General features: G+C 58.9%; 1 protein-coding gene across 1 annotated transcript; it reads right to left on the bottom strand.

The window, feature by feature from the left end:
- Window positions 1-157: 157 nt before the first annotated feature.
- SLC25A42 (solute carrier family 25 member 42) lies at window positions 158-19,684 on the bottom strand. Its single transcript, XM_075549193.1, has 8 exons — window positions 19,606-19,684; window positions 8,473-8,581; window positions 5,492-5,597; window positions 4,863-4,888; window positions 4,256-4,422; window positions 3,804-3,920; window positions 3,276-3,427; window positions 158-1,640 (listed from the first exon to the last, which is right to left on the bottom strand). The coding sequence occupies exons 2-8, from the start codon at window positions 8,551-8,553 to the stop codon at window positions 1,333-1,335; spliced, it is 957 nt and encodes a 318-aa protein (XP_075405308.1). The 5' UTR covers window positions 8,554-8,581; window positions 19,606-19,684; the 3' UTR covers window positions 158-1,332.
- Window positions 19,685-24,155: the final 4,471 nt, after the last annotated feature.

Here is a 24,155-nt window from a genome sequence, read left to right as displayed (position 1 = left end):
CTGGGGGTCAGGGGGGTGAAGGAGCCAGGGAGGTAAGGGGTCAGGGGAGTGAAGGGGTCAGGGGGGTGAAGGGGTCAGGGGGGTGAAGGGGTAAGGAGGCAGGGGTGGGGCAGGGCCGGTTGGAGCTGAAGGAGAGACGTGAATAGAAAAAGTGCTTTTAATTTTTATTAAATATACTCTCTTGGCACAAATCTTTAAAATATAGAAACGTTCAATATAAACAAAGTGTCTTCATGGCAACAGAAGTGTTGCCCCGAAGCAGGGCAACAGCAGCAGCGGGGCCCAAGGGTGGCACTGCTATGGCTCCTCATGGGACCGCATGACCAGGAGCCTCACCTGCCCTCCTGTCCCGCCGGCACACCCTGGGCACCCCTACCCGTCCTCCCTGCCTGGGGACCCCAGGCCCCTGCCTCTTAGACACTGGGCGAGCGAGCGTTAGGGGGTGGTAAGGGCTGCCCCCCCACTACGCCCGACTGGGCTGCTGGGGGCTCTCGGGAAAGGCAGGCCGAGAAGTCGAGGGGGAGAGGGCTGTCACACCTGCAGGTCAGAGCCGGGCCAAGGGCAGGCTGTGGACTAGTCCTGTGTGGGAACACCTGGCTGATTCCAAACACAGAATCACCTCGCCGCTTGCGGGCACACCACCCCAGGTCAGGCGGAGGCACCTCCTGGGTCACCAGGTGGAAAAAACCAGGTCAGGAACGCAAAGGTCATTAGGAAAGAGTTGTTGCCTGATATGACCCAGACTCCACCAGGCTCGACCCCCTGGGCAAGCCTTCCTGGGACGCGCCCAGTCACTGACGCCCACGGCTGTGTTGCCGACAGAGGGCTGGGCCTGGGTCGAGCTTCTGGCCAAGGCGAGTGGAGCTCAGAGCCAGGGTGGGCGGGCAGCCCAGGGTACCTGGGATACCCCCACCTTCTCTAGCTATCCTTACTGTGGAAGCTGGGGTCTAGCCGAGAGGGACACACACTGGGGCTAAGGAGTCACCACCACATGATAATTCAGTGCAGGGCTCGGGGCTGCGTTTTCCTGGGGCTGTTGATACGGCAGCGAAAGCTGAGCTCTAGACTTGGGCACGCAGGCACCATCACAGGAGGTCAGGCCTCTTCCCCTGCACTCATCCCCAGAACGCCCCCTGGCTCAGATGCAAGGGGGTGGCAGGGTCTGGCTCTGAGCTTATGTGCTTAGAGGGGTCACAGGTCCTGAAAATGCACAGCCCCTGCGAGGGCCCCACGGACCCCCTCCCCCAATGTACTCTGGGCCAATGGGATGGGGGGACAGGGCTCCTGGCTCTCTGAGGCTTGGAAACCAGGGCTGGGGCATGCGGTGGGGCCCTAACGCTGCAGGCGCTCCAGCAGGATCTGCATGAGGTCGAAGGTGGTGAAGCTGATGCCCACGGCGATGGGGCCCTTGAGCCAGTTCATGCTCAAGCCCTTGTAGAGGCCGCGGATGGCGCCCTCCTCGTGCACGATGGTCCACATTGTGCGCATGATGGAGGCGCGTGGGTAGCCCATGACGCCGGCCGTCTGCATGCGCCGCCGCACCACGTCCAGCGGGTAGGAGGCCGACTGCCCAATGATGCCGGCGCAGGCCCCAAAGATCATGCGCTCCGTGGGGTAGGGCTGCCGGTGGCCACTGTACTCTGGGGGGTTGGGGGGAGGTTGTGACAAGCAGGTGTGAGCATGGAGAGGGCATGGTTCCTCCATCCCACCAGGGTGCAGGCGTGCCCGGGCACCATGCTCGCTCCTTCTCACACTCAGCGCCCTCGAGGCGATGCCCGCTCAGAGCGACCCTGTAGGACAGAGGCAACCGCCCTGTGGGTTTCCCAGACCGAAACTCTCCACTGCAGTACAAAGCCTCATCTTTCTCCCTCGGATACGCTGGTGGATTCAAACTGCTGACCTTGCGGTTAGCAGCCCCACGGATTGCACATTACACCACCAGGGTCCATTCCCTTTCCTCCTGAATTCATTCCTTTAAAACCAAATTCCAGAAGGAGCCCGTGTGCGTCCAGTCCCAGCGGGCGCGGGTCAGAAGACTGGAATGATACAGAGGTGTGGGCAGTAACCTAGTACTATGGCTTCGTCAACTCTAAGAACGCACCACGCAAACACAAGACTGCAATCTCAGGAACAGCTGGGCCAGGGGAACTTGCTGAGCAACCTGTCCCTAAACTTGAGGTGGCTCTAAGATATGTTGTCAGTGTTAGGTGCTATTGAGTCGGTTCGGACCCATCGCGAAAATGAGAGTGTATTTAAAAACCTCAGCTGTAAGTGCGATCACCAGACTGGCAGTACAACAGCCGGGCAGCGAGGATGTGGAGAAAGGGCACAGGGCACTCCCATTGCCAGAGCAGCAGTCTGGGGCTGGCCAGGCCCACAGCCAGGTGACAGGGCCCAACTGAGGGCTGCGACATCTCCAAACCCATGTCTCTGAGCCCCGGATGGTGCACAGGGCGGCGGAGGTGCCTAGGAGTAAAGGCCTGGTGCTCTCCCTACCCCCAGGGAGCAGCTCCATTCCCACACATGGAGGTGCCGTGAATCAGAAGTGACATGGCAGCAAGTGAGTTCATAGGTGTGAGAGATGAGCATCAACTGCTGTGTCCTTCCAAGGTGGCCTCAGGGAGGGGGGATTCCTGATCGCCATCTCTGCTGAGGGACATATTTATGTCCCACGAGAACAGGGACCGAGACGGTCACACTCAGGGCCAAGGCCACGTGAGGAGGCAGCTGCACTCCCTGGGGCTCCTGAAGCTGGAGGCGGTGGGAGGAACCAAAGCTGTTCTCAATGGTCACTTGGCTGCCCCAGAAGACCAGGCTGTGCCTGAGCACTATGCCAGCCCCCGAGGGAAGTGGTGCCCGCAGGCCTACACCATGTGATCCTGTGTGCCTCCTTGCACCTGTGAAATGCTGCCATGTCCCACCCAAGGGCACACACGTGCTGACAGGGGTGTCTGCAGCGGCTGCAGAGAGACACAAGGGGCCTGCAGCGTTTGGTAGATTTCTTAAGAAAAAGGCCATCTTGAAACACCTGGGCCACCGTGGTGGTGACTGGCCCGATCGCGTGCCCACTGCACTTCTGCACGTGCCTCGGTGTGGACATCCCCAAGAGCATTTCCTGCACACTTCCTGCATGTGGATGAGTCTGGGCCTGGGCACATGCGCCCGTGGGTGAGCAAGTGTGTGGGTGTTAAGTGTGCCAGACAATGCTCTGGGGGCTGGGGGGGTGCCTTGCCCGGGCGCCCTCGGTGGAGACGTGGCCCGGTGGGGGCCCCTACCTCTGTGCAGGCTCTTGAGCGTCTCGTAGGTGAAGAAGCTGAGGCCCGCATACGGGATGACGCCCAGCAGGGTGGGCGTGAAGCCGTGGTAGAGGGTCCTGAGCCCCTCCTCTCGGGAGATGCGGATGAAGACGTGAAAGATGTTGCTGTACCTGCGAGGTGAGGGAGCTGGCTCGCCAGGGGCCTTCCACGGACAGCCAGTGGGGACCCTGCTTCTCTGCTGCCTGGTCATCCGGGCACTGGGCCTGTGGCAGTGTGGACACGTCCCCCCTGGGGCCCCTGGCGCTGAGGAGTAGCTAGGGAACCAGGGGCCACACCCGAGGAAATTCCTGCCCCGGCCAGGCGGCACTGGGACCCCCCAGTGGACTAGAGCCCGAAGGCCCACTCACACACTTGACAGAAAGCAACCACAGGCCCAGGGCACTCGCTCACGGTGCTTCCTCTCTGGCGGGCACAGAGTCCCAGACCCACCCCGGGGGCCTGGGAAGGGGCTCCCACCTCTAAGGGGCACCGCCCCTCCGGACTCACATCTCCTTCGGGGTCACAGCCATCCGAGCTCGGACCAGGTCCAGTGGATAGGTCAGCGAAGCGGCCGTTGTCCCAGCCAGTGCCCCCGCGAGGAACCGGGGCCAGGGGGGCAGGGCCCTGTGGTGGAATGGAGAGGGCAGTGAGGTAAGACCGGAGACAGAGAAGGTGAGAGAGACAGGGAGAGCAGGTGAGGGGGACAGAGACCCAGAGGCTTGGCCAGGGGGGGTGTCAGGTGCCACTTTGCGGTGGTGGTGGGCGGGGGGGGCCTGGTCTTCCCCGGCTGGGGCCCTGTGGGGCCAAGGCGGGCTGCAGAGTAGGGCTGGGGAGGGGGGAGAAGGGGGCCAGGTAGGGGCCACTCACTTTCCAGGCAGGACACAAGGCCAGTGCCTGAGTGCCTGCTCATATGCTACGGAGGGAACGGGGTGGGTGGGGGTGTAGGATGGGGGGCTCACTCTCCGCAGAAGCCATAGCAGCGCCCCAGCACCCGTTTGTACTCCTCGTGGGCGCTGAACTGGATGGCGGCATAGGGCACCACGCGCACCATGGTGGCCGAGTTCCCACGCCACAAGCTGAGGAAACCCTCATTGAGGTAGGTGAAGTACAGCAGCCGGAAGGCCTCCTAGGGCGGGAAATAGGGGGGTGGGCACAGGGCAGAGGTCACAGGCCAGCCTGGGGCACCAGCCCCTGCCTTGCCACAGGTCTGCCCTGTGCCTGGGGCCCAACACTGTCCCCCTCCCCCCCACCCCAGACTTGCTGATGTGAGCAGGGGGCTGGTGTGCCAGGGGCCCAAGCTGCGAGGGATGGCACTGGTCTCTATTTGACAGCTTGCCGCCTCAACGATCTCACGCCGAGAACTGTGCCAGAGGCCCCACAAACTGTAGGGGTTCAGAAAACCTAGCCACTGCCTTGCCCCATGGAGACACAAGGGCCATTTCTATGCTAGGACCTTAGACTCAAAAACTGGCCAGAACTCCTGTACCCTCATCCCCTGGGAGCCTGGGGCCTGGTAGGGGGACAGCAGTGGGCTGGGTTGGGGGTAGTCGTGACCCAGCACCTCACCTTGGCAGAGAATTTCTTTGAAGACACTGGAAGAGAAATACACAGCACCCATCAGGACACAGGGACCGCTGCCTGACCCCGCCTGCTGGTGTGTCCCCTCTGTCTGCATGGCCCCCAGCGTCTATGAGAAATGGCCCAAGAGTCCAGGGGCTCTGTGATGGGGGCTCCTCCTCCTCTACCTGGGAGCCTCCCCTGCCCCCACAGGCCCAGACCCCAAGCAGGAAAGGCCCCGCCCGACCCCCTATTCCAGGACAGCAAGGCTGAGACTCCCAAGGGTGGCGGCTTCCTGAACCACGTCAGGCCCATGTCAGGCTTGTACATGCTCCAGGGAGAAGCCTGGGCCCCAGGACATGTGGGTCAGAGGTCTACCAGCTACCACAACCAAGTGCCCCTGCTGGACCGAGGGGCTGGGTGTGTGGGTGTGTATGAGTATCACGCTGTTGTGTCCACTCTCTGATCCTCACACTGGCTCCACCGTACATGTGGGAACAGGTGAGGCCCAGAGAAGAACCCTTGTTGTGGCCTCGGGGAGAGTACTGCTGCAGTGTTTGGGGTGCAGTGAGGAGGGGCAGGCTTCCTCCTCAGAAACCCCTGAGGGACCCGGGGAAGCAGGGCGGGCTCGTACGCACCCTGGAAGATGATTTTGGTTCGGTCCAGTGGGGCGACTGCCGTCTTGGCAAGCGCTCCGGCCAGGGCCCCGGACAGCAGGGAGCTGAGCACGTCGTGGCGGCCACTCTGAAAGGAAGCACAGGACAGTGGTGTCAGGGGCATCGCCCTCAGGGGACAAACCCACAGACAGGAGGGACAGGCAGCACAGCAGGACATCTGGGCAGGCCCCTGTCCGTGCATTCCCAGGCTCTGGGCCACAGCAAGCCATGTCCCAGGGCAGTCCCACAGCCCAGTCCGGAGGTCTGGGCCAGTATCTCTGGGTTACGCAGTCATAGGGAAGGGAGAGGTTACTGGCGATGGACAATGTGGGGTGATGGTAAGGGTGGCAGCCAAGGGGACATGATGGCGATGATGAAGGTGGTCATGGCCGAGTCAAGGCCAACTCACAGTGCCCCTCTAGGACAGGGTAGAACTGCCCCCGTGGGTGTCCGAGACTAGCTCTTTGCAGGCGTAGAAAGCCTCATCTTTCCCCCACAGACTGGCTAGTGGCTTCAAACCGATGACCTTGCAGTTCGCAGCCCGTGTAACCACTATCCTACCAGGGCTCTTTGGGGACCATGACCGTGACGGTGGCCCAGCAGGGATGGCGGTGGTCGATGGTGACAGGGATGTGGACACAGTCGGCATGCTCACGCAGCACCCGTGCGTGGTCCTGGCATCCTCCAAGCGTGCAGATGGCCTCCGAGGCCAGGTCCCGGGGTCTCACTCTCCTCCTCCCCTGGGATTGGCCCTGCTTCCTGTCCTGTCCTCACTCTGGCCCACTCCCCAGGCTCTCAGCTGCAGTCCCCCATGGGGGGGGGGGGTTGGTGTCTCAGCACTGGGCATGTGCTTCAAGGTTCCAGGGCCATACTTTTGGGCCTGGGGTGGGCAGCTCTGCAGGGTGCAGTCAGATACTGGCTTACTACATTTGAGGGAAGGCTCGGGGAGGCCTTGAATGAGCAACAGGTCAGCGCCTCGACCCTCTCTTGGGGTGAAGAGCCACTGCCACCATGTGGGCTGCTGCCAGCAGGGGGGCTCTCCACGGCAGTGGTGGCCACGTGACTGCCGCACCACCCAGTGTCTCCGTACTCCTTCTCCCTCACCAGCACAGGGCACGTGGTGCCCAGGATTCTTAAAAGATGGCCACCGCCCCTTCCGTGGTAATACAGGCAGACAGGCAGGCAGGCAGATGGTACTCCAAGGTTCAGCACAGGCAGCAATGACAGGTGCTGGGGCTCCACTGGGTGGCGGGGGGCGGGGCGGAGAGCAGGCAGACAGTCTCGAGGGAAGTGGGGGAGTCACATGTGACCCCACAGCGGCAACAGTTATGGGAGAGGCCTCCAGCCTCGGCCCCAGAAAAGGGCACTCCCCATCAGAGCGACTGATCCACCTGCTCACAGCAACCATGGCCTCCGGAACACAGGGCCCTCTCCAGCCAGAATTCTTCCCCTGGAAACTCTGCCCACTGGGCCTCGAGGGTGGGGCGGCATCGGATGCTCCAGAGCTCATTCTTCAAGCCCCGGGTTGGAGGCAGTGGCCGTGGCCTGGCTGTGCACGCTACTCGTGGGGAACGCAGGTCCCTGGTGGCCATCGCTGGTATCTTGAGTCCACTGCCGCAGCCGGCCATCAGGTGACTCCATCTCCCGAGGGTCACCGTGCCTTCACACACCCTCTTCTTTACCACTCGTGGCACCAAACACCACCTGGTGGACTCAAGAGCCCCCAGCCACCCTCTGTTTCCCAGCAGCCTCCTGACTGGCTTTTTTCTGAGACCAATCTAGCTGTCCCTTCTGACAGCGGACCACAGTGCAGCCAATGGGCCGCCAGTGTCACAGTCCAGCCACATCGGTTCCCCCGCCTGCTTTAGCCCGCTGTTGAGGGCATCGAAGAGGCCCTGGCTGTGGCCAGGCCCCATCAGCTGCCTTCACCACATTTGCCTATGCACCATCTTGTCTTCAGCAGTTGTGTCGGGAAGGTGAGCATCACAGAATGCCAGGTGATTAGAACAAAGTGTTCTTGCGTTCAGGGAGGACTCTGAGGCCATCTGGAACTTTCAACGCTCCAAGAATACTTTTTATCAGCAGATTTGGCCAACGCAGAAGATGGTCAGATTTCTAGACTGCTGCCCCATGGGTGCTGATGGCTGATACTCTGAGAACGATGTGACAACCTGGGCCTGGCCCCCCAGCACTCACTGCCTTCCGCACACTGTTCCCGGAGAAGTGACTACAGGGTGGAGACCTGGTGTGCCTGCTACTGCGCAGGGCCACCTGAGACTCAGGACAGATCAAAGGATGACAACAGAGTGGCCTCTGGCCAAGTGGCTTCTGGGTCCTGTCCCAGCGGGGGCATGAGACCAGACACTCTGAGCTCAGGCCAGGCTGTGGGTCAGGTGGAGCCGGGGTTCTGCACTGAGGGGTGCAGGGCACACACTTGGCCAGCTCTCCCAGTGGAACAGTGCTGCAATTTCTGTGGTTGGGGATGGCAGGACTCAGCCGCCTGCTGCCCCCAGGCCATTCTTGTCCTCTGAGGCCATCCCGGCCCCTCCCCCATGGTCTCCCAACCTCCTCTCACAATTGGCTCAGCTTCCCCCACCCCCCGGCCAACAAGACATGTTAGATTCCACAGTGTTTGCCCAAAACTTTTATCTCTACCAGTGGGGGAGGAAAAGAGGCTCCCTGGCTCCTCTTTGCCGCAGCTTCCTAGCCAGATCTGGTAAGGGGGTTCACCTCAGAAGCCAGGGGCCCCCACCTACCACCTGGCCGCCCACCTAGCTGCAGACACAGGAAGGATCCTGGGCGGTGGGTGAGATGGAATGAGGGTCTGTGGTTGGGTGGAAGCAGGGAGAGAGAAGCAGTGGTCAGCTTTGCTCAGGGGGCACAGGATGGGGGGAAGTGCTGGGCAGGGCGGGGCACGGGGTGGGGCATGGGGTGGGGTGCAGGGCAGGGGTGCGCGTGCTTGCCTTTTTGGAGGTGGGGGCGTGCAGGGCCGGCTCGGCCTCCTCCCGCAGGGGTGCAGCAGCCTCCTTCACACCATCCCCCATCCCAGGCCTGCGGGGCGGAGTCTTGGTCCTGGGGGCAGAGGGGCGATAAGAAGGGGCCCCCTCACTTCCCTGCCCCACCTGGCCAGGGACAGAGCCCCATACCTTCTCCACAGCCCACACCGACAACGACTACAGCCGAGTTGTGGCTCAATGATTGACCTTCAGGCACAGAGAGGCGGGGCTGCCCCCATGTCACAGCAGCAGGAGGGGAGGGGCGGCAGCCTGGGAGGGAGGCACCCACACTCCCCTGCCCCGGGCTGTGTGGACAAGGGCCTATGCCCAGGTCCACACAAGCTTCCAGGAATCAGACTGTCCACCTCAGGAAGGCTGCTTCCGGGCTCCTCCAGGGAGGTGTGAGCTGCCCTGGCCGTGGGGGACAGAGCAAGCTCAGCCAAGCGGGAAAAATGACCCGCTGGCCAGGCCCAAGTGTCCAGATGCTGTCCCAGTGTTAGTGAGGGCAGTAAACTGACGAGACTTCCTAGGAATGGACACGCTGTCCGCAGCGACCCCCGTGAAGCCTGAGAACTTCCGCAGGCCTCACAGATGGCCGCGCCAGACACTAAACTCACTTGCCATGGAGTCGACGGGTGCCGACTCATAGTGACCCTCGGGGGCAGGGTAGAACTAGCTGCCCCTGTGGGTTTCCAAGATTGTCACTCTACTGGAGCTCAGCAGGCCTTCAGCAGCAGGCAGCCCTATAATGACAGATGGGTGCTGGCTGTGCTCTGGCCGGGGCCCAAACCTGGCTCTCCCCTTTGGAAGGCGAGGTGGGGCGGGGGTCCTTCCACTGAACCACGGGGCCCTCTTACTAAATGGCATGAATGCCTTCGAGCATGGCGACCCCCCCCCCTAGAAAACCCCGTGCTCCTAGACCTAGAAAGGGCTTGTCAGGCTGTAAATCTTTTTTTTTTTTTTGATTTGTTGATTTCCTTTAAAAAAATCATTTTATTGGGGGCTTGTACAATTCTTATCACTATCCATCCATCCATCCATCCATCCATCGTGTCCAGCGCATATGCACATTTGTTGCCACCATCGTTCTCAAAACACTTGCTCTCCAGGCTGTAAATCCTAATGGGAACAGTCAGTCTCATCTTTCCCTTGAGCAGCAGCTGCTGGGATGGAACCTCTGGACCTGGCAGTGAGCAGCTGGATGCTCACCTGACGGTACCACCTTAGGATGTACTAAACGGCCCGATGCCCTCCAACAGAGTAACTGCTTATGGGTACAGGTCTCCTTTTGGGTGAAGAGAATGTTCGGGAACGAGGCAGAAGTCGTGGGTGCGTGACTGAGGGTATGACTCGCCAGGGAACTGTGTGCTTCAGTGTGGGAAGCTCCCTTGTGTTTGACCCAGGGCCGGGGGTGGCATCAGCAGGGTCAACATCAGAGGCGCCTTGAGAGCAGGGTCTCGCACCCCGATTCTGAAAAGCCACAGCCGCACGCGCCCTCGTGGCACAGGCCCCACTGGACGTCACTGGGCTGTCGTCCACAGCGTCGACACTAGCAACTGGGCTTCGCAGGAGTTCGTTCTAGCTCAACACCTTGCTGAGACCGTGCCTTTGCTGCCCCAGGTACTGCACGTAGGTGAGGCCAGGTGACTGAGGCATACAGAAGGATCTCTCCAGGTTCTAGTTAAACCGGAGAGCTGAGTCAGCACCCGTGGCGGTCAGGCTGGTTCTGACTCACAGCCACCCCGGGTCCCCCAGAATGCAGCCCTGCTGCTCCCACGCCATCCTCACAGTGTTCTGGCACCTGAGCCCACTGACGCAACCCCTGCACCCGTCCATCTCGTCCATCCAGTCGGAGGTCTCCCATTTCCTCCTGGCCCTGCTGCTGTCCCAAGCACGCTACCCTTCTCCAGAGACTGCGCTCTCCTGGTCACATGCCCACCGTGGGGAGGCCCAGTCTCGACCCCTCGCTTCGAAGGAGCATTCAGGCTGTACTTCCTCCGAGACAGGCTGGTTGGTTCTTTGGGCAGCCCGGCTGTGTCAGATGTTCTCCGCCAATGCTGTAACTCAAAGGCGTCAAGTCTTCGGCCTTCCTTCACCAACGTCCAACTTTGACATGCAGACGAGGACTCTGAAAGCGCCACGGCTTGCGTCAGGTGCATCTTAGGGGTCAAAGTAATGCCCTTGCTTACGATACTTGAAAGAGATCTTGTGCAGCAAATGTATGTACCAGGTGCGATACCTCATTTGGGCTCCTGACTGCTGCCGCCATGAGCTTTGACCGTGCACTTTAGCGAGGCAAATCCCCGACAACCTCGGGGTCTTTTCTCCGTTTACCATGAAGCTACCGACCGGTCCGTTAGGAGCAGTTTTGTCTTCTTTACGGCCCGTGAGGTCATCCTCACTGCAGGTTGCAAACCTTGATCTTCATCAGCATGTGCCTCAAGTCCCCCTCACGTTCAGCAGCAAGCGCAGAGCAGGTTGTTCACCAGCCTTCCTCTCATCCCGCCCGACGCCACACTCTTCTTCATCGGGCCCAGCTTCTCTGGGAGAGAAATGCCGGACTCTTCATCGAATCCAACTTCTCTGGAGGAGGAATGCCAAGGCTCAGCCAGAGGGCCTCCTGGAGGAAACCCTGATCTGTTTTCACATGATAAAAAATAAGCCGCAGTTTAACCCCTAGAAAAACGATGGGTCGGTGCTCTGCTAGCAGCCCAGGGCAGTGCGCACACTGCATGGGAAGCCCGTCTGGAGCGGCCGAGTCGGACGCATGCATCGCTGTCCCGCTCAACGGCGGCGCTGGCTGCGCCCTTTCAAGGCCTGTCGCCCTGCTGACGTGGCTCGCTCGGCCCGTGCTGAGGTTTCAAATTTTGAGTCGCCCACCTGGAATTTTTCTCCTGGTACACTCACATTTTGCGTATTTGGGTTAATTCCAATTTCACCACGTCAGCATGACTGAGCTGGCTCAAACCAGTTGGAAGCAGTTTCAAGAACAAGCTGTTATTCTTGACTGGCTAACCAAGTCTAAATTTACACCCCAGTGGCTCCTTGCTAAGCTCGATGGACCAAGCAGGACTTCAAGCCAACTTTGGAGGTGCCCCCCTGGGGCTACAGTTTCAGGTTACACACAGACACCCACAACCGGATGATACCAGAAGGCTCCAGAGTGAATTGCAGCTCTCGTTCCTCACGGACATTGCTCTTAGTCTGCCTCCCTCTGCCCGGAGGGTGTCCTTGATCTTCACTCCACCAGCCCCCCTTCCCCCACCCAGCTTTGACACTTGGGGTGGGGGGAGGCTGTATCTAGCTCTGGCCCTGGCCAGTCTTCAATAATTGTTTGCTAGCGGCATGAACAAACTCCCAAAACACCAGGGTTTTTGTGGAATATTTCCTACTGCTCCCACCCCATGCCTGGAAAACTCCTATGTATCCATCAAGGCCCATCGTAAATGTGCCGGCCTCTCCTCTCCAACAGTTACCTGGTGCCCGTTGCATCAGCCCCACTTGCCTCTGTGGGTGCCTGAAAGGCTAGGGCCAGGGGGCATGTTCGGCCCACAGGTGCTGCTGGCTGTCTTTTCCAGAACCCTGCATGACTATGTGTGAACTTTTGTCAACTGCCCCCGTCTCTGAAAGGGCAGGCTCCCTGCCACATCCATGGGTGCTGGAGAAAACCAGGTCCAGCCTGTGACCTTGACACCTCATTTAACCTCCCAGATTGGCTTCCATTTTCTCATCGCTTCCACCTTCCTGGGCTGGTGGCTGATGCATAGTTAAGAGGTGGTGGTAAAAATCCTAGTCCCTAAGGAGCATATAGGGGATGGGGGTGGTAAATAGGTTCCCCCTTTCACAGCCCTAAGACTGTGGTTCACGACCAGCACCTCTCTCCCAGCACCCCATTCCCAGGTTTACCTCCCCCTAAGTACCCCTCTCAGTGCACAGTGCGTTCCCCACAGCCGCCTAGATCAGTGTGCCCGGTAAATACCAGCATGAGTGGAGCAGGTGCCTCCTGGAGAGCCTGCTCATGAGCCACCAGAGGTCTCTCCCGCTGCAGGCCCCTGTCCTCTGGGCCAGGGCGCCTTCTTACTCCACACCTGCTGCTTCTCAAGGCCGTGTTCTGAGAGCTGCCTCCTTTGTGGCAGTCTTGACCAGTGTGCCCACTGCTGGCTAGGGCAGAGCTGCTGACCTCCACCCTGCCAGGGGTGTCCAGGGATCATGGCCCACTCTGGACCTGTGAGGTCAGAGTGAGGCCGAGGTAGGCTGGGTTGCTTCAGATTGTGGCTTCGCTAGCCCAGAAGCGGGTCTTGCCCTCCCGGGGAGCACAGGTTGTGGGTTCTGGGTTTGGGGCTCTGAGTCATGCTCACAACTGTCTTGGGGTCAGCCACTCTCCAAGCCACAGTGGGCTTTTCCAGCCATGAGAGCTGGCACCCAGAGATAAGCCCTCTTGTTGGCCTGTGCCTCAGTCACTGCCAGCTCCTGGGGCGCCACACTTGCCCTGTCCTCTCAGCTCACAGGCTCTGCCTGAGTTCCTCACCTCAGGGAGCCTTCCCACCCCTGGGCTGAATGAATCCCAGCCTGGGCGCCCTCCTTGCAGGACCAAGCAGTTACATGACACAGCCACACGGGGGCGGTGTGAGCACTTCCCGGATTCGCCCAGGTCTGGGCCTGTGGGTGCTCACCACGCCTGAGCCAATGCTGTCCTGGGGCTGCACACTCAATCAGCACTGCATGGAGTCACCCAGGGCGGTGTAATGTCTTTGCTGCGTGGTGGATGGTCAGGGTCTGGAGGCAGGCTGCGGGTCGGTCTGGCCCCTCACACAACAAGTACCTTCAGGCCAAGGTCTGCCCCACCTCCTGAGCCTCCCCCCCCCCCCACAGAAGGGAGCAGTGCCTGGCTCTACTCCATGCTTGGCTGCCGGTTCACCACTGTGAGCTAGAGGGGTTCCACTGGCCAATTTTCACAAGTGACCACCAGGCCTTTCTTCCTAGACTGTCTCCATCTGGGGCAGTGGTTCTCAACCTTCCTAAGGCCAAGACCCTTTCATACAGTTCCTCATGTGGTGGTGACCCCCCCAACCATAACATTATTTTCATTGGGACTTCATCACTGTCATGTTGCTATTATTGTTATGAATCAGGCGACCCCTGTGAAAGGGTCGTTTGACACCCCCCCCCCATAGGGGTTGCGACCCACAGGTTGAGAACCACTGGTCTGGAAGCTTGGCTGAAACTGGTTCAGCAGCCTAGCAATTCATAAGCCTCCAGCTTATGAGGTGTACTAGGTGGGATTGGATCTGGGGCCTCCCCCAGGCGGGGAGCCCGGGTCATGGCAGGGCTGATCTCTCTGCTCAGCAAGCCCTGGCCCCAGGGAATGGAGAACAGGGTTTGAAACCCCCTTATTCATTTTCTCCAGGCACTGCCCTTCTGTGAGGGCAGGTGGCGAATAGGTGGCGAATAGGGGCTACCACCACCCATCCATCAGTCTGTCCCACTGTGGGGTGCCCTGCCTGTTGCCATGATGCGAGGAGTGACACCATCTGAACGCCACAAACTGCCCCAGGACAAACCAAATTGGCTAGGAAGAAGCACGGCCAGAGGCTCCTGAGAAGCGAGGATAGGCGTGGAGAGACTTCAGCTCCTGTCCCTCCGATGAGTCATTAGGGAAGACTAGTTGCTAGAAAGCTGGGGAAGGTGCCCCTCCACGCGCTGGGGGACTGACTGACGCAGGTCCCACGAGCGGGAGCTGTCACCACCTCTCCCTCAGCCAGGGACTGTGTGGGGTGGGGGACATGCTTTCACCCCTGAGCCTGCTGGCCCCACATCAGCCTGACCCAGGCGTCCGGCCATCATTACTGAGAGGAGAGTCCTGGCCCTTGTTGGCGACTGGGTGGCGTCGGGTCAACTGTCTGACTCAAGGCAAGTCCTGGGTGAGATTGCAGAGTGGGGGTGGGAAGGGGCTCTATAACCCTTACGGGAGCGGATCCCCAGGTGTCTCGTCTTTGGGATTGCTGGGTGGGCTCAAGATGGCACACCTCTGGGGGAGCAGATGGGCGCCCCACTAGGGTGCCTTGAATCCCGATCAAAAGGAGAAAGAACTGTGGACAATAACTCCCCGGGGCAGATTTTCTGGAGCCACCTCGGAAGGACTGTTTTCAGGGGACCCTTGAAAAGGGCACGGGAGGGCAAGGGAAAGTGCCACTGCAGCACGACTGGCGAGCGATCAATGCATCACAGGTACAGCAACAGGCACAGGCCATGGTGGGACTCATGGGTTTGGTTAGACAGTGTGCTTACAGGATGGGTCCGGGCACGACCCAGTCTGGCGACCTCCATCAAGGACACATCCAGGCAAGCCTTTAAGGGAGACCACCCATCTCTGGGCTTGCTGGGGGTAGGGTGGGGATGGTTACCCACTTTCCAGTGCACTCTGTCTGAGGGCAAGACGGTTCACATCCCTGGTTAATGGTCAGAAGGAATCCAACGGGGACTCTGCACATGGACCCTTAGCCTCCTGCAGACCTGGCGCGCAGTGCTGAAGCGTCATACCAGCCAAAAGGCCAGAGCGGGGGGGAAAAAGGCCTGGGGTCTACTCCCCGATCATTCGACCTTGCAGACCGTTTGTAGCACGGTTCTACTCTGACGGACACGCAGCTGCGCTCTCTAAGTTCCCTGGCCACCACCTCCCAAACACACCTGGCACCAATGGTGAGGAAACACAGACGGCACTGAACAAGTTCCCCAGTACATTTCACATCCCAGCCTTGTCTCCACATCACGTGGTCACACCACGGCCTAGCCTTTCGCCAGACCCCCATGGAAACAACAAACCTAATCCAAATAGCCGTGTGGGCCTCCCAGCCAACTGTTCTTCCTGCAGTCCCACGTGCCAGCATTTGAGCACCCCTTCTGCCAGCCCCCACGGGCATCTGAGGCGGAAGAGGAACAGGTAGCTAACTCAGCCGCATGACCAACAGTCACAGCGGCCAGGACTCACTCCCACAGCGCAGGGGGCAGCGCACACAGACTCTCAAAGCCTCCTGGGGCTGTTTGCTGCCCCGCAGACCGGAGACAGCAAACTTGATAATGACCTTCCTGGCACAGGGAGGGAAGAGGCAGGCACTGTCCACCTTCAAAGAGGAGGCAGGGCGGAGGGCAAGGAGGGGCGGCTCAGGATGGAGAGAAGGGGTTTGTCTAGCTAGGGGTCCAGGCACAGCAGGGCAGTGTGCCACCTGCTGGGATAGACTGGAAGGCTAGTGACTCCCTCCCTCCCGCAGGCATGGGGGCGGGGGTGGGGGTGGGGCGCGAGCGGGGCTCCTCTGGCAGTTTGGTGAATGCACAAGCCTATCTGTTCATTGCAGCCGTCAGCAAAAGCAAACTCCAAGTGGGCCTGGTTAAATAACCAATACTCTGGCCAATGAAATGTATCACTGGGCCAGAGGGCCAAGCGGCATTACTGCCATGCCACCGCCTCCCAGCACTGGACGCTCTTACTCACAGGTGCAGCTTTGGGGGCCAGGAGGCGGGGGTCCCGGAGAGGAGAGAGCTGTGGTGTTTACTCTGCGCCCCTTCTAGGCTGTCTTCATTCACTCTCGCTTTGTCCGAGTTGGTACACTACGTTTCCACCAGCGTGCCAGAGCCCTGGTGGCAAAGCGGGCTAAGCGTGGGGCTGCCCACTGCAGTTGGCAGCTCTAAACCACCAGGTGCTACTGCTTGGGCGAAGGATGAGGCTGGTGGCCCCTGACAGACTGACCATCACAGGAAACCAAGAGTCGTTCTACTCTGTCCAAAGGATGGCTGTGAGGCAGAAGTGATGTGACAGCGGGGGGTGTGGAGGGGTAGGGTGGGCTGGTGGTGGGGTGTGTGTGTTGCCTAGGTGGTGACTGTGTAGTTTGCCAGTGACTGCCAACCTAAGGTTGGTGGATTTAAGCCACCCAGCCAGCAGGGCTTCGAAGGAAGGCCCGACAGTTTGTTTCTATAAAAGTCAGTCAACCCAAAATCCCTTTGCAGGGTCCTCGCATGGGGGAGGCCCTGTGACCACCATAGAGGGATGTGCATAGCCTTGCGGTCATGCCAGATGCAGTTAGGTTAGGGCAGCGGTTCTCAACCTGTGGGGCACGAAGGACCCTTTCACAGGGGTCGCCCGATTCATCACAGTAGCAACATGACAGTGATGAAGCAGCAACGAAAATAATGTTATGGTTGGGGAGTCACCACCACATGAGGAACTGTCTGCAAGGGCCGCGGCCTGAGGAAGGTGGAGGACCACTAGGTTAGAAGTAAGACCCTATCCTTTGATCTCCCTTTTAACCCCTTTTAAGGTTGTTTCAGTTTCTAATAGTTTCTGCTGTCTTCGTGTTTGAGGTTTTCCAGTTGTGTCTGGTCAGTGTTGTTTGCAGCCCAGGATAGGCAGCTCTACAGAGACAGTAACTAGATTGATAATTGCCAAGGGAAATGGCAGGGGAGAACTGGGGGGCGGGGGGCCAGAATGGGGAGCTAACAACGAGTTTGAGAAGAAACTATTCTGAGATTCTGAACATACCCTGGGTTGTGGGGATGATGCTTCTTCATGTGATTGAATGGTTACATCGTATACTATGTGAAGTACAATACGACGATTTAAAACACAAAACAAAGTTACAGCCAAGAAAACTCCATGGGGCTGTTTTACTCTGTAACACGTGGGTTGCCTGTGAGTCAGGACCCTTCAGGGGATCTGTCATATATTCATTCTTTTTTTCCCAGGAACTTTTGAAGCCCCTTTGGGGATGTGTGCACGCACACACGCTTGTTCAGGAGACCCTGGGTAATGGAAAGGGGTGTGCATTCTACCACTCTCCCAGAGGGGCCTAGGAAGAAAGGCCTGGCCATTTGCTTCCCAACAGTCAGTCTTGGAAATGCTTTGGAGCAGTCCCATGCCGATACGTGTGGGGTGGTCAGGAATCAGCGCATCCACAGCTAACAATGACTGCCGGGATGGATACATGTCTGACCCAACCCTGCTGCCCTGGAGTCCATTCCGGTCACCAGTGACCCTGTGTGGGGTTCCGAGGCTGTAAATCTTTACAGGAGCAGACAGCCTCCTCGTTCTTATAAGGAGTGGCTAATGGGTTTGAACTGCTTACCTTTTGGTTAGCAGTTCAACACCTACGTGACAGTGCCACCAGGTCTGTGCGGAGGGTCTTTATTATATCTGTTCACAGATTAGCATGAGTATGCACACACTCACATGCATGTTGTTAACTCTGAGCACGTGTGTATGCCTACTCACATACCTGTGCATGTACACGGATATACATGTGCATCTTTGGACATACATGATGAGGCCCCAAAAGAGTTCATGGAAAAATGGAATGAGAAGGTAATAGAATTTTTTCCAGGGACCTTTTTGAAGCGCCCTTGTAATGTATGCATGTATATATGTATACACATGTACACATATTTGTTTTAAATGACCCCTTCTGAAGTTGGACAGAAAATCCAAATGGTTTATGTTTCTGCAAGAGACGTTGAAGGTGTCAGGACCCTATGATACATCCTGACCTATGCAAACTTTGCAAGTGAGACAGGTTAAGCTGCACTCTTCCCGCCTCAGGGAAGGAATCTTTCACAGATCAGTAAACACGGCGCCTGCTTCCTTCTCCACTGTGCACTTAAACCACACTCTTGGGAACTTGAAAAGTTCCAGAAAAAACTCACTCCCCTGGCACCACAGACTGTGATTCTGCAGCCTGGCACTCCAGGCAGTGAAACATTAGCTCCCTCAGTGTAGAGAGTGTTTCCTTACTCTCCTGGGTTTAGCAGTTTCCTTGGCCTCAGAGCCCCACTTGCTCCCCCAGGTCAGCAAACTGCCCAGGTCTGCCGTTACAGCTAAAACCAACTCCAGCAGGGGCCTGGAGCCCAAGGGTAAGAGAGCCTGGCAACACCGGCGGCAAATGCACCCCGCTTCCACCCTGTCCCAAGGCTCCAGGCTCAAGCTCCTGTAGTCCCAGGGCCATTCCTTCCAGCTCAACTTTCTGACCCATCAAAGTCACGCCTGAGCGGCGGAGGCGGGGACTGACTAAGAAGGCGGGATGGGAGGGGGACGCGGCTACCAGGAGGCTCACGGGAGAGGGTGGGCTCTGTGTGTGGCCCTGGAGAGGGAGAGTGGAGAAAGCTGGTTTTGCCATTAAGAAGCAACACCTGGGCGATTTGTTTCCAGGAGTGGGGGTGGGAGGCAGATGAGGGATTCAGCGACCCAGAGATACAAAGTTAGGGTGAATGTTAGCGACCTGGGGGGTGGGAAGGATGACAGAGGAGTTCACACGGGTGCCGGATGTGGGCTCAGGTTTGAGCAGGGTGGTGAATGGAAAGGCAGAGACCTCCCAGTGGGGAGAGCCAGTGGGGCACTCAGCAGGGAGGTGATGGGGTGAGGGGGCTGCTGGCTTTAGGGGGAGATGGGGGATGTCTTGAGGGCTGTGACTTAGGATGCTGAAGGGGACTGTCAGTATGAGGGGCACAGACCCGGAAGTGAAGATCAGCAAAGGGGAGGAAAAGGTTTGACTTCGTGGAGGGCCACGAAGGGGTGTGGGGCCGTGTCATAGGCTCAGGTGTGAATGTTGGGGGTGCAGGCTAGGCTGGGAGGAGGCACAGCCTCAGCATGTGGGGTGTCAGGACACGGCCAGGCTCACGTGATGTGGAGGCTCACGAGTAAGGGTGCAGTGTCAGGTGCACAAGGAGAGAAGATTCGGGTCGCATGTGGGGGTGCAGACCCAGCTGTGTGGGTCTCCCGGGGGGCACAAGGCTGAGGCTGTGGGGGTGACAGTGAAGTGTTTGGTGTCAGGTGTATGCGGGTGACAACTAGGAGACATGGTGTCCGACGTGCGTGGGGTGCGGGTGAATGGCTAAGGCAAGCGGGGAGGCCCTCATAGGGCGCAGACACGGGTGTGGGTGTCAGAGTCCAGACAGGCATCTGACCTCCCTTTTACCCCTGACGCCGCCGCTGTCAGGCCTCGCCCAGCCGCTCCCGCCCCGGGGCCCGCGCCCCTCTGGCGCCGACCCTTAGCCCCCAGCCCAGCCCTCCCCGCGCGGGGTCCGAGGGCCCAGTCCGCCCAGTCTCGCGCCTCTCACCGGCCCGGACGCGCCGCCACCGCCGCTTCTTGCCTCCTCCGCCCCTCCTCGCGCACCCCTGGAGCGCCACGGGAGGGGCGACGCCACACCCCGATTGGCCGCTCCTCGACCAATCGGAACGGAGGGCGGCAGGGGTTGGAGGAGATGAGGCCGAGGGTCAACCTTTGCAGCCAATCGCCGAAGGACGAAGGCGGGGCAGCTGGGGCTGCGGTGGAAGCCCCGAGGGGGCCCGCGGGTGTGAGGCGCGCGGCGGCAAGTGGCTGCAAGGGAACAACTGGGGACCTCGACGGCGACTGGCATCTCGGGCCGCCAATCACGAGGGACCGGGGGCGGGGACCCGTGCGCGTTGGTGCGTCCTGCCGGCCGCGGCGAAGGGCTGGAGGGCGTACCCCAGAACGTAGCGCGGATTGGCTGCGACGCCCAGACTAGCGGGGCGCGGCAGCCAATGGCGGGGCGCGGAAGAGGGGGCGCACAATCTGCAGCGGGACCAACCCACCGCGCAGGGGGTCCAGCATCCCCGCCGCTGCCCTCAACGACCCGTGGAGGTGGACCCGCAGCCCAAGACGAACGCTCGTATCCCGAGGCCGTTCGAGGATACGGGCTGGAGGTGGACGTCCACCCTGTAGAGTGGGTTTCTGGAAGGGTCTGACCCCGTGGAGTCCGAGCCCTCACCACCGCGGCGTATCGACGCTCCTACCGGCCGCCACCCCTCTTAGGCTTTTTACACTCACGCAGTCTAACCCCAAACCCGTGAGGTCAAGTTCATCATGGGCCCTACTGTAGACCAAGGGCTCAGAAAGGTCAAACGTCATACCCCGGGGTCACACTGGACCTCTCTGCCGCACCTGGCTGTGAACCCAGCACACCTGCCTTTTGGCAGCCAGGTGGGAATCCCTGCTCAGCCCATGATCTTTGTGGTTTGGCCTTGAGCAGCTCAAGCTCCATCTCCATCTCCCCACTCGGGGGCAGTTCCCAGGGAATTTATACCCCAGACTGGTGGTGACCTGCTGGTAAGAGCATTGGACTCTGGCCTGACAATGGGTCATTTAGGGACACCTTCAGCCCAAGGCTCAGCCAAGCAGCTGCACACACCACCCCCTGCCCCCCACTCTGACTCACCAAGGACACTCCCTTAAGCTCCTCTGTGGAGAGGGTTACCAATGTTCCCAGATAGGAGCAGCTCTTATTTCTAGCGTGCAGATAGGGCTGGTGGAGATCAAGTTCTGAGGCAGGGAACCCTGGGAGGGATCAGGGCGGAGCTGCAGGGCAAGACAGTTCCCACCTGGGGGGTTGGGCAAGCCCTGCCTCAGGATCCTGTTCACATGTCTCACAGGCCTGTGTGGAGGGGGAGACCGAGGCTCTGGCTTCAGCAATCCTGACTCCTGGTATTCCTGCTGGCTTCCTCTCCTGAGTCCCATTTCTCCCTGCTTCCTAGAGAGAACAGACTACTGCTAGTGGCTGCCCGAGGGTTTCCTTCCAGCCTTGGAAGGGGGCAATGGGGAGAAGCTGGCACCTTGTCAAATCATGGGGTGCTTCCCAGCACCACCTCCCAGCTTGGCTTCAGGGTTAGGGTTGTGACAGACCCACTTTTCTGCCAAGGAAACCAAGGCTTCTCTTTTAAACTTACTGGCCATGTGACCTTCAGCAGGTGATTCGAACTCTTGTTTCCCCAGCCACCTCCCAGGGTGCATAGGGGCACTGGAGAGATGAGCGGAAAACAGAAAGCCGAGAACGGACTGGCCCACAGAGAGCACCTGGCACAGTGATGAAGGAGCTGCCCTCTCTGTAAGCTGCACCTCAAGGAATGAGGAGGCTTGTGGTGAAGGCAGGTCTTTGCACTGGAGGTGGCCTTCCTCCTACCCACTGCCAGCCGAGACGAGAACAGCCAGCTCCCAGCAGGCCTCACGGTACTCAGGAGCAATGCCAACTGAGGCAAGGGTCGGGCAGTGACCCAGCATGGCTGCCTCTGCTGATGGGATTAGCGCAGAGCCTGGCTTCTGTCCACTTACTAGCCTGCTCGTGCCTGCCTGCCTGCCTCTGCTACCTTCTAGAAGTGGCAGGCAGTGCACCTTGACAATAGTAACCCTCCCCTCCTCAGCTGAGCTGGGCCAGGTACAGGACCTCAGGGGTCACCTAAAGGACGCTGTGGGCCAGCCCTGACTGGGGCTTACTCACCAACACTGCCCAAGAGGGGAGGTGTGTGTACCTAGTCAGCCTCACAGAACTGTGTCTGTTTCAGCACTGCTGAGTGGCAGAGGCCTGGCTGGACTGCAAGCACTATTTCATCATTTCCCTCCCAACCCCTGGGACAGCATGGGCCCCACTGCCGTCCCTGGCCCTCCTGAGCGAGGCCCTTCAGAGGGGAGGCCTGAGGGTGGAGGTGAAGATCAGATCCCAGGCTGCCAGCAGTGTGGGAATCAACCCTAAGTGTGCCACTGACACACCCATGTCCTTAAGCTAAGGTGGGAGGTTGATAAACCAGCCTCCCCTCCTGGAGGGGCCTGCTGGCCAGGAGCCAGGGGGAGGGCTGGCTAAAGCTGTCCTCCTACCCGCCTTGGGCTACGTTGTTTACTCCAAGGCACTCAGAAAATGCCTCTGGGAAGCATGGGGAAGCACTTGAACTCTCCCCTACTGGGCTCACAGGAAGGGGGGCAGTGGTCCTGCCCCTTCTGTCCCCAGGAAAGAAGAGCCATCTCAGCTGGGGTCATGGTCCAAGGACACATGGCAAGCTGTGGTGAGAGCTCAGGAGCGGGAGCAGGTGACCAGGGCCTGGGGGAATGCGGGGAGGGTGCCCCAGGCTCTGGGGCAGTGAGGCGAAGCCACCAGTGGGGGAAACTCACACTGGTTAGTGTGGAGGAGGGCTGCCGGTGTATTCCCTAGCAGTACAGAGGGAGTCTGGAAAGAACGCCTCCACTGTGGTAAGTTGAGGTCCAGGTACATGATCCTGCTTTAAAAATCATTCCCACTGATTCTCCCCCGAACAGCGATGCTGCCTTAAAGTGAGCACGCGGTTGATTACATCTCCCTGTAGAAGCGGACATGATCCTTTTGTTCTCTGTCTTCCTGAGGTGACGCCCAACCCCTCACCTGATGCAGGTATTGCCGTAGGGTTCCTCACCTGTGAGCTCGGGGACCTTAATGCAGATTCTGCCCTTGTGATGTATGTAACCACTGAATAGCCAAGTCTTAAGCTTACTTATAAAGATCCCAAGATAATTCAGGCTGCCCATCGAGAGGAGCTGAGGCGAGCATGCTACCACAACATGTCTGACTCCTTTCCTGTTCCCCTTTATCTGCTACGACTGTACTGTAATCTGTATATATCATGCCGTACACTCGCATCTTGAGGCCCTTCAGCTGTGGGAGGCTGGTTCCGCCGACACACCAGGGGCAGGAGTGAGGGAGGGAGAAGTCAGGCAAGGAGAGCCAGGCTTGTGGGCACAGCTGCCGGTCCAAGGGGCGCATGGGGAGTTGGAGGGCACGGCTGGGGCATGGCTGTGGGGTGGAAAGGGGGGTAAAAAGAATTACAGGGCGGCCCCTCAGATCTCCATGGAATTGGTTCTGCAGCCTCCCATGTGACACGAAGAGCTTAGCATGGCCTGAGCATTGCCCCGTGGTCACTAGGTCAGCTCAGATCCACTTGACCTCAAGCCTCAGCAACTGGGGGTGGGGCTCTGTGTGTGTGTTACATTGACCAGGGGAGTTACTGGGGGTCCCCGGAGGGCTGCAATCCCCACCTCCCTAGCAAGATGTCCTTATATAGGGGGAAGGAACCAGGACAATGCCCTACCATAACTACTTGTGCATTTGGTTTCCATGGAGACCAGGCATCTCCTGGGAAAGGACTAGGGCCATGGTTCTCAAGCTTTCTCAGGCCTCGATCCTTTTGTACAGTTCCTCGTGGTGGGGACCCCCCACCATAAAGTTATTTTCATTGCTACGTCATCACTATCATTTTGCTACTGCGATGAATCGTACTGTAAATATCTGATATGCAGGATGTATTTTCTTTTTAAAAATTTTTTTGCAGGATGTATTTTCATTGTTACAAATTGAACATAATTAAACATAATTAAAGCATAGTGCTTGATTAATCACAAAACAATATGTAATTATATATTGTGAAATATTTATGTGTTTTTCAATGGTCTTAGATGACCCTTGTGAAAGGGTCATTCGACTCCCAAAGGCGTTCCAACCCACAGGTCGAGAACCACTGGACTAGGGTGGCCAAGGATAGAACTGGACTCCCAGAGAGGAAGGGGCCCCAGGGTGGGGAAGAGCCCTCTGGCTGCCCAGAATCCCAGATCGAGGGGACAGGTATTGGGGGAAACAGCACCCACTTCACAGTTGGTAAAACTAAGGCTCAGGTTTGGCTGGGGGTTGACTTTGTATGGCCGTGTGGGAAGCTCAGAGACCAGGAGGTTGGTGGCATTAGAAGACATAGTTGTGGCCACTCTCTGCCTCCCTGCTCCTTACCTTGGAGTGGGCTCCCATTTCATGGGGACCAGCTAGACTTGGGGGCCACCATGCGCTCTCCACTCCCCAGA

This window comes from Tenrec ecaudatus, chromosome 1 (assembly GCF_050624435.1).
Source record: "Tenrec ecaudatus isolate mTenEca1 chromosome 1, mTenEca1.hap1, whole genome shotgun sequence".
NCBI lineage: Eukaryota > Metazoa > Chordata > Mammalia > Afrosoricida > Tenrecidae > Tenrec > Tenrec ecaudatus.
This window is presented reverse-complemented; position numbering and strand designations above follow the sequence as displayed.

Bases quoted from the DNA above. Each gene is read 5' to 3' on its own strand.
- SLC25A42 (XM_075549193.1), bottom strand. From the start codon at position 8,553: ATGGGGGATGGTGTGAAGGAGGCTGCTGCACCCCTGCGGGAGGAGGCC. The intron at 5,598-8,472 runs GCAAGCACGCGC...GCTTCCTTTCAG, and splicing joins ACGCCCCCACCTCCAAAAAG to AGTGGCCGCCACGACGTGCT. The intron at 3,921-4,255 runs GTGAGCCCCCCA...ATTCCACCACAG, and splicing joins TGCTATGGCTTCTGCGGAGA to GGCCCTGCCCCCCTGGCCCC.